Source organism: Rutilus rutilus (genome assembly GCF_951802725.1).
Source record: "Rutilus rutilus genome assembly, chromosome: 20".
NCBI lineage: Eukaryota > Metazoa > Chordata > Actinopteri > Cypriniformes > Leuciscidae > Rutilus > Rutilus rutilus.
In genome coordinates, this window is record NC_140225.1 from 30,267,819 (window position 1) to 30,277,207 (window position 9,389).

Sequence of the window (9,389 nt, forward strand, 5' to 3'; positions counted from 1 at the left end):
TACCAAAAATTGTACCATGTAAACATTGTAACATGTTGTCACTAACGTTAAACCTAATAAAATTCAGTTTAGTTGCTCAAATGTTTTGACAATCACAATTGTAGTATTCTAAATACTAGTAAGAAGGACACGCACAGCGGGGTTTATCTGAAGCTTTACTGAACACTTGGATGCAATCCATAACATGACCGTCACTCGACACAGCTAGCTCAGACTCTTGCTCTGCTATTTACCACATTCTGTTTTAAGTGAACTAATACTGCCACCTAGGGAACAATTCTAATATGACAGAGATAACTTTCCCCATATACAACATTCTCTCCCCCTAAAGCTATTGCTTTCTTCTTGAAACATATTAGCCTCACAAAATACACTGCTTGAAAAAATAAAAATAAATAAAAAACATCTCCATGCACCCAAATTAAAAAACCAGGTGTCTGTACTTCCTATTTACGTCTGACACAGTATAACAATCACAAAAAAAAAACCACAACTTTTTTTTTTTTTTTTAACACTCATAGTCCTTCAAATAACTTGGCTTTGACACAGGTCTCAACGTGCCGTGCCGGGGCAGTCAAAGATTGTGACTGCATTGGGGTACCTGGAGGTTGAATGTCTATCACTGATGGTTTGGCTTTTTCTGAAACAGGCCTAGCCACACCCTGAGTGTCTGCTTCGGGAACACAGCAGTTTTCCTCAGGAATTGAACCCACTGACTCTGCAAAAACTGCCGCTGGAGATTCCGACAGCCCCAGGGATTCCAAGATCTTTGGTTCCCCCAAGTCCTTGTCCTCCGAACTTGCCAAAATCTGGTCAACGTGTCTGCGCACAATGTTGCCATCTCCTAGCATGACCTTGTAGGAGACAGGACCTGTCATTTTGGTAATGAACCCAGGGATCCACTTAGGTCCATGACTGAAATTCCTTGTGATCACTGCATCTCCCTCCTGGAAACTTCTCATTGAAACAACAAACTTCTCAAACTTCGTATGGTTGAATTTCACCGGTTGCCATTTCAACATCGGAAGTTTTCAAAACAATTCCGCACGTGTAATGGTGGGACGTTGAAAATTGTTTTAATATACAAAACTCATAGCAGTGGCCGTTTACTTCCAAGTGTTGAATGTGACATGCCGATCAAAATGAAGTGTTGGAAAGAGGGTCAAAAACAGGATAGAAAATGGCTTATTACTTTTAAATTAAGATGTTGTTTTTTTTATCATTTTTTTAATGTAAAAATATTGCTGACATTGTAAGTGGACCTCAAAGAAGATTATAAAATTTTACGAAATTGCACTTCATGACCCCTTTAAAATAAAAATAAAAACTGAAAACAATTTAAATTATTTTAAATTGTAATAATATTGCACAATATAACTTTTTTTTTATTATTATTTTTTTTTATAAATGCAAATAAATGCAGCCTTGGTGAGCATTAGAAATAAAGAAATATTATGGTAAAATAGAAATAGGCCATTAGACTTTTTGGCCCTACTTGGGTATATAACAGTATATAAAGGATGTCAGTATCAATAGAATGAAAGTTTACCCTATCTACTTTTCTTAATGCATCATATAGATCGTATTGTGAATAATTCATCCGCGCTTATGTTATATTCTTAAAAAAGATTTTGACCTTGTCATAGCTGGACCATTCATTAAATGACAGACTTTTCTCTAGTGACAGCAGAACTTCTCCAATAATTTAGTCAAATCAAACCCGCCCTGCAAACCTCCACTTTTGAGTGTAACAGCCACATCTCAAAATCCAATCAACAACTAATGCACAGAACCAAGGTTTTTTTTTTTGTTTTTTTTTTGATAATCAATTTCACTTGGATATACAACACAATACGAAAGAAAATATGTGTTGCAACTTTAGTTTTATCGTGACTTTGATCAACCAAAGTTTGCAGACAGTTATCGACTGATTCTGATCATCTTAAATTGGCCAAATACCAATCCACCTCTGGCTAATATTATTCCGTCTGTAATCTAACCTTTCTTCTGTTCTGTTGTAGCCACATCATGGAGCATTTAGAAGGGGTGATTGAAAAGCCGGAGTCGGACATGACACCTCAAGAGCTGCAGCTTCACTATTTCAAGATGCACGACTATGATGGCAACAATCTGCTGGATGGACTTGAGCTTGCCACTGCCATTACTCATGTGCATAGAGAGGTGTGTGCTCTAATTTTGAGCTTGACTTTATGCTGTGTACACTACCGGTTCAAAGTTTGGACACGAGCTGCACGATTAATCGTTTAAAGATTGCGATCTCGATTCAAACACCCACACAATCTTATTCCTAAATGACAACCATTTGGTTATGTCTATTGAACCTTTGACTAAATCATACCGGTACTTGAACATTCAAATCTGCGTTGCCACTGACCCAGAGAGAGAAATTGTGATGTATAGGTATAAAACAGCTTCACAAACAGTCTTTTCAACTACATAGTATCGTTATTTCTGATTTACAATCATTCAGATTATCACAGAAGTACTGGGATAAAAGTTTATAGTTCAGTCTACAGTAGTGATCAAAATAGAGCAGATCCCCTTTTGAAAGTAGCGTGACGCCACGGTCAGCTGCATGGCAAACCTCTACAAAGAAAATGAGAGGGCCAAATCTATTTTCCGACAGCTGGAGGTTCGGTTTATTACATTATTGGTGATGTAGAAATGTGACTTTTAAAATAGCCAGTAGACATGCTTGATGTTTCCTAGAAACTTAGACTAGCTTCTTCTCTATGTAGATTTTAATGGATATATTATTGGCAGTCGATGAATGATTACTTTATTCTTAGTTTTTATTGAGTTTTTAAAAGCCATGCAATTTTGATAGCTGTACGACGCTTTATTTTTTGAACTACCAAATTACTGACTTTTTAATGTGTTTTTCGGAATACTACATTATTGTCTGTCTCTACCACTCCCACAATATATCGCTTAATCATTTCACAATACATATCACTGATCGCAGCTGTTTCTTCAGGCTCTTTTAAAGGGATAGTTCACTTTAAAATGAAAATTCTGTCATCCTTTACTCACCCTCAAGTTGTTTCAAACCTGTATGAATTTCTTTCTTCTGCTGAACACAAAGGAAGATATTTTGAAGAATGTCAGTAACCAAACAGTTAACTGGAACCATTGGCTTCCATAGTAGAAAAAAAAATACTATGGAAGTCAATGGTTCCAGTTAACTGTTTGGTTACTGACATTCTTCAAAATATCTTCCTATGTGTTCAGCAGTAGAAAGAAATTCATACAGGTTTGAAACAACTTGAGGGTGAGTAAAGGATGACAGAATTTTCATTTTAAAGTGAACTATCCCTTTAAAACAAAACAAACGTGAAAAGGTCAGAGTAGCGTAGAGAGAGGACCGCCCTTAGTAACGTTAGTCATTCAGAAACACTTTTCGTCTGTTAAACAGTTTTTTTAAATGACATGCTCCTTCCTACACCAAATACGAACACATTTTCTATCATGTCTTTCTATGAGAGACGGTAGAGCCAGTCAATGGCGGGGAAAGATACCCAAAAACAAATTCAATAATCTAAAAAATTCTATCATCATTTACTCACCCTCATGTTGGCTATTGGGGTATTTAAAAAAATATGATGTGACCCCTTTAAATAAATGCTTTCAAAGAATAGAAATGAATAAATGCTTTTAAACATTCCTGATCTATGACAAAACTTAGAAGTGAAAATGCAAGGGCCTACTTGTAAAGTTCAAGGAAGACGAGGATGAAGGTATACAAGGTTTATTAGATAAATATTTCAAGGATAATAGCCAACTTGCCATACATAACAATACAGGAGCAAGAACTGAACTCAAGCACGAACTTAAATACACAAAGATAATTAACTAAAAGAGAACTAAGGAACACATGTGACGAGTGAAAACCAAAACTGAACATGACGGTGACACTACTATTGTGCTTCCTGAAATAAACTGTTTAAAATCTCTATCTACATGGTTGACTAGACTAGAGCCAGCATATGGACAATAATAATAATAATAATAATAAAATTAGGTGCATGACACCCCTATTCATGGATATTTAGGTGAAAGAAGCTATTCTTGTATTATTAGAAAGATTTAGGTCAATCTTAAAACGTATAGATACTTAGAAATAGTTAACTAAAACAGATTCTATTACTCACCCTCATTTCGGTCCAAACAAAGTCATATAAACTGCTATTTTTACAGTGGAACACAAAAGGACAATTTTGAAGAATCTTTATGCAGCTGTTTTCCATACAATGTCTTTTCATAGTCATCATGAAAGCTCCAAAAAGGCCAAAAATGGCATAACAGTAACATAAGTAGTCCATATGGCCATATGTGCGATAAATTCAAGACTTCTGGAGTAGCTTTGGATGTTAAACACTTGTTTTTACTCACTGATACCATTTCCATTGACTGAAGTTATGAAATGTCTGAAAATGCAGCAGCAAAATGTTGTTGACACTACAATGCCATTGGTGTGCAGGATGGAAAATGTTTTTAAGGTCAGTAGCAGAGGGGAACAACACAAACCACTGTCACTCAGAACTTAAATCTTCCACACACACACACACACACACACACACACAAAAATCATTTTAATTTTTAAATGTACACTCTTTCTGTGCCTGGTTGCGGTTTCATTGTGATTGCGATGATCAGGGTAAGCTGAGGTGAGTCCAGTGACATTTGTGTGATTTTATCAAATGTTATGTGAATCCTAACTTTGAATTTACATATAGAAATGTCATTTTTGGTTTTCATGAATGTGAAAAGAAAAGTGATATTTATTTTATAAACCTTCTTTTTCTGTTAGCTAAATTTCACATTCACAAATGTAAATTTTCTAAATGTAATCTTTTTTTAATATTTAAACTTGAAATAAAAATGTATTTTGAATCTATTGAGTTCTCTAAAAACTTTAAAGCTATAAGAACAGTGGCTGTGTTTAACGTCTTGAAAGACTGGAGGAACTTAATATGGACTGAAGGACTCTGGAGTATTGTTGTATTATGTTATGACAATGACAATAATTGTTGTTAATGTTTTGTGGGGGGGGGGGGGGGGGGGGTTCTTTCATTTTTCAAGCAGTTAATAAATAAAGAAAAAAAGCGCTGTACAGCTGGCAAACCAATTCACATACACCATTTTTAATATCAAACTAAAATGAGCACCAGAATCAAACTATAGATTGTAGCGTTTTAATATTCTAGCAGCTAACGCTTTTGCTTATTCTTCATAGTGCAAAACAATGTCGGCATCACAAGGAAGCAAAAACACAAATATGGAACCATGGGATATTTTTGATGACAACATTATCCAGGTAATTTACCTCAACTCAACTCAGCATTATACAGTCACATAACGTATGAAAACACATGATTTTTCTGTGGAACAAGCCGTTTGCTCAGTCTGACATCACCGTTGTGATGTTTACCCCATAACCGTTTACCCCTTTAAATGGTAGTTCATTTATTATATCATATTAACCCCCCGGAGCCGTATGAATTACTTTTTATGATGGATGGATGTGCTTTTTTAGGCTTCAAAATATCAGGTACCGTTCACTCCCGTTATAAAGCTGGGAAGAGCCAGGATTTGGGTAAATAATGGGATAATTTTTGGGTGAACTAACCCTTTAATACTTTCTATATATTTGCAGTATTCAGAAAAGTTTAGCAAATTATACAGAAATAAAGGGAAAATAAACCTGTCCTGCTCCATCACATTCTCTAACTTATTCTGGAATGTGAAAATTGGCTTTATAAGTGTTTTACAGAAGACTTTGTGACAGAACTTTCTCTCTTTCTCGTGACCGACCCCAGGGCAGCGGCTCGGCAGTGGTGGACATGGAGAATGTGGACGACACCTCGGGCTCCAGCTTCGAGGAAATGGGGGAGATGCATCAGAGGCAGAGATGACATGTGAGGCCTGTTTACACCTGGTGTTAAGATGAGTTTTGGTCGATCGGATCACAAGTGGACGACACTAAATACAGGTGTAAACTGGGTCTAAAACTTTTTGAGCTTGTCCACTTTTAACCACTTCCAGAGGAAGAAAACACATTCAACCGGATTGTTTTCGTAGTGTAAACGCTCATGTGATCAAATGTGTTCAGACAGCCACAAAAGACCGTCTACTCTGCGCCTACTGACCTAATGCGTGAACATTATGGGAAGCGCACTAGCCAGACGGGATTCAAACTTTGTCGGCTGAAGACCCAAGTTTGGTTTGAAGATGAAAAATGTATCAAGCACAATGTTCTCTCACCATCATCGTTATTTGTTCATCGTTCTATCATTTGCATCATTTATTTGTTGGAAACACACATTAAATGTTCGACTCGTCGCAGTCGGGCTTTAACAACAGCATAAACTGTGTGCATTGCCCTGAGATTCTTTGCAAGTCCCTTATGGAACAAAAATATATGGGAATATACTGCAAATTATAATGCGATATATTACATAACGTTATAAACTCTTGAATAAAGACCCTGACCTTGGTCCAAATCTTTCAGCAGATCAGCCTGGTATGCTTGCAACACAACCATTGAGCGCAAGGCATCACCAGCCAGACCCATCGCGTATGCCCTGCCATTAAAGCGTGATGTTTGTTTAAAAGGCAGGGCCGGAGCACTTAGTGTCGGTGCCTCTCCCGCCGCGAGATAGTTCGCGAACCTCACATCAATTGGGGCATCGACACATACCCGTGTTCGCACATCTCCTGAACATAAGCGTAGTTTGCTCGAGCAAACAAAACAGTCCCTGAAGGCGAAAAGAGGATCACATGTTCTCTAGGCGCCCCTTTTATACTTCCGGGTTGGACTAGTAGTGACGTCATAGGCTGTCGCCGGTCAATAACGATTGCCGTGATTGGATAAGCTTTCAGACACCGGTTCACGTGGAGGAGGGTGTTCCCCATAGCGTCATCGACACAGTGCGAGTTCCCTTTTGAAAGGGAACTACAGGGTTCAACATTAACGCTCGTCTAGGACAAGTGGAATTTTACTCGGCCGACCGGATAAGTAGCCTGATTAAAACTTCAGTGACAAAACATAACTAGGGAGGCATCGAAACGCGAGAATGATTCTGATTTTATTACATTCAGTGTAAACAAAGATTGATAATGGATCGTGTAGGCTATCTCCGGTAACAAGGTGGGGCTGTTGAGGCTCGCTGAGACACTGCTTTCCAATAATGTATAACAAACATGCATATAATTTGTGACCGTCAGAGAGCCTCTATCAATATGCAGGAGACTCCCGGACCTGAAAGATGTCCTGAAACCTCTCGCTGTAGTCCCTGGCTGAATCCGAAATCGCTCCCTATACCCTCAAATAGGGCGTTATTTGAGAGGACAGACATTTGTAGTGTCCGAAACCATAGTGGACATTATTGAGTGCACTTATTCAATCCCACACTGCACTGCAACAACGAGTGTAAAACCGATGTACGTTCAACGGCTGTCCGATATCCTCCGTTATGAGCTTTGATCGACAGTTTGACCCTGTCCCAAATGGCGCACTTCATGTGGACTTTCGGTCTCGTGGACTTAAATTGCGTGTGCTCGCTGAGGCTACGAGTCCATAGGCCGTCCCATTCAGCATTTTAACGCTCTGAAGTGTGCTCAGCAGCGCCCCTTTTGTACCCTTGAAGCGGTCTTCCGCGAAGCCCGCATAGATGCAGGCTCCGCACACTTTAACTACCCAGGAATCCTTGCGAAAGGCCAATCAGACAACGGATGGGAGGAGATTTCACTCACGGACAATTGTTGACATGGCTGAGAAGAAAATATTATGTTTTTTATGACCTAGATGAACATTTTACCAGTTGTTACCTACAGTTTATACAAACATTATGGTCATCGACCAGTGGTTGATGTCTCAAACATAATAATAGTGCGTTGAATAATACGATCGCATTATGATTCATTAAATAAACAGAACTGAATGGCAGGGCTTTACTGAGTCATATGTAAACATAGTATGAATATTGAAACCTGTAAATTCATCTGAAACTCATGCACATTTTCATTATGTGTTAAAATTGTAATCTTAGTTCAAATCTTTACCTCTCTCTTATTTTTGTGGCTTATTTTATCTGTAAAAGAAAACTTGCCTAATAATTATGCATACCTGAATACAAGGCGTTTTTTATTTCCAGCTTTCATGAACAATTATATATCACTTAGAAATGATTCAACACAAAATGAATAGTAGTTATTGAGATTAATGTGGTTTGGAACTGGTCAAATGTGCCTGGAGAAAAAAAAAATATGATCAGAAAATCAACGTGCCTAATTATTCTTAAACTCTAATTGGTTTGTTTCAGATTGGCCTTGTACCAGACCCTCCCACTTTTGATTTCAGCGAATCAAAGTTGTTTTTTAATATTTTTGCCTTGTGTGATTGGACCGTTCTCGACTTTCAAGATAAAGCCGCAATATCTCTTTCAACATGAATTTAAAATCGGTTTTATCTTTACAAAATTCTTTCTCATGGCGTTCAAACGAAGAAAAAATAAGGATGATGGAGCTTGGACGGAGCTGGCTAGCTGAATGCGATGTAAGTCATCATGTCTTTTATTGTTTTAGCTGTTTCAAGTCCTGTCACGTAAGCGTTGTGGGCAATGACACAGAAGGTAAATGAAACAATGCAGTTTAACTTGAGGCGATCGTCGGTGTTCAAGCACAATGGCTTGTGTTGATGATATTTAGTTATACAATGGACATGTCTCTTTTCAAATAAAATATGAGTTTTTAAGTGTCTCTTTATGGAAGTATTAATATATGTAGTACTATATAAAAGTAGACAGTTAATATAGTGCCTCTTCTTCAATTGGACATCAATTCTGTCATGTCTGCAACTTTACAAATATGTTGTCAATATCATAAAAAAATATATATAAAAAAATCATGGTCTGTAAGTTTTTGCAAACTTATTATTGGGCTTTATTCAACTTTATGAAACTATAATGAATTTATATGCTATTTTGACTACAAGATAATGAACAATTTTCATAGTTTTTAAACTTTCTATTCTGTGGCTCCCTCTGGTGGACAACATTAGTATTCGTCTCTGAATTTGCATTGACATAAATGTCATAATACTTTTTTGAACGATTACAAATTTTATATATATATATATTACTGATATATATTACTTTATATTACTGAAATATTATATATTACTACTATATATATTTATTACTGATAATATACACTAATCAAGACTCAAATTCTCTGATTCGTGGTACCTTATTTCATGCTTTAAGTTAACATATTACATTTTTAGCTAAGCAGTTATGATACATTATTATATCACTTGTTAAATGGTTATTTAACAATAACATTCAGTCCTGATTCAGTTTATTTCC

The 9,389-nt window shown here is 36.9% G+C and overlaps 1 protein-coding gene across 1 annotated transcript; it reads left to right on the forward strand.

The window, feature by feature from the left end:
* Window positions 1–1,798: 1,798 nt before the first annotated feature.
* LOC311279731 (protein YIPF3-like) lies at window positions 1,799–5,946 on the forward strand. Its single transcript, XM_084391427.1, has 3 exons — window positions 1,799–2,181; window positions 5,258–5,338; window positions 5,841–5,946. The coding sequence occupies exons 1-3, from the start codon at window positions 2,029–2,031 to the stop codon at window positions 5,934–5,936; spliced, it is 330 nt and encodes a 109-aa protein (XP_084247553.1). The 5' UTR covers window positions 1,799–2,028; the 3' UTR covers window positions 5,937–5,946.
* The last annotated feature ends 3,443 nt before the right edge of the window (window positions 5,947–9,389 follow it).

Excerpts from the sequence above, each read along its gene's own strand:
- LOC311279731 (XM_084391427.1), top strand. The coding sequence starts at position 2,029 with ATGGAGCATTTAGAAGGGGTGATTGAAAAGCCGGAGTCGGACATGACA. Across the intron at positions 2,182-5,257 it reads TTACTCATGTGCATAGAGAG|TGCAAAACAATGTCGGCATC; the intron begins GTGTGTGCTCTA and ends TATTCTTCATAG. Across the intron at positions 5,339-5,840 it reads TTGATGACAACATTATCCAG|GGCAGCGGCTCGGCAGTGGT; the intron begins GTAATTTACCTC and ends GACCGACCCCAG.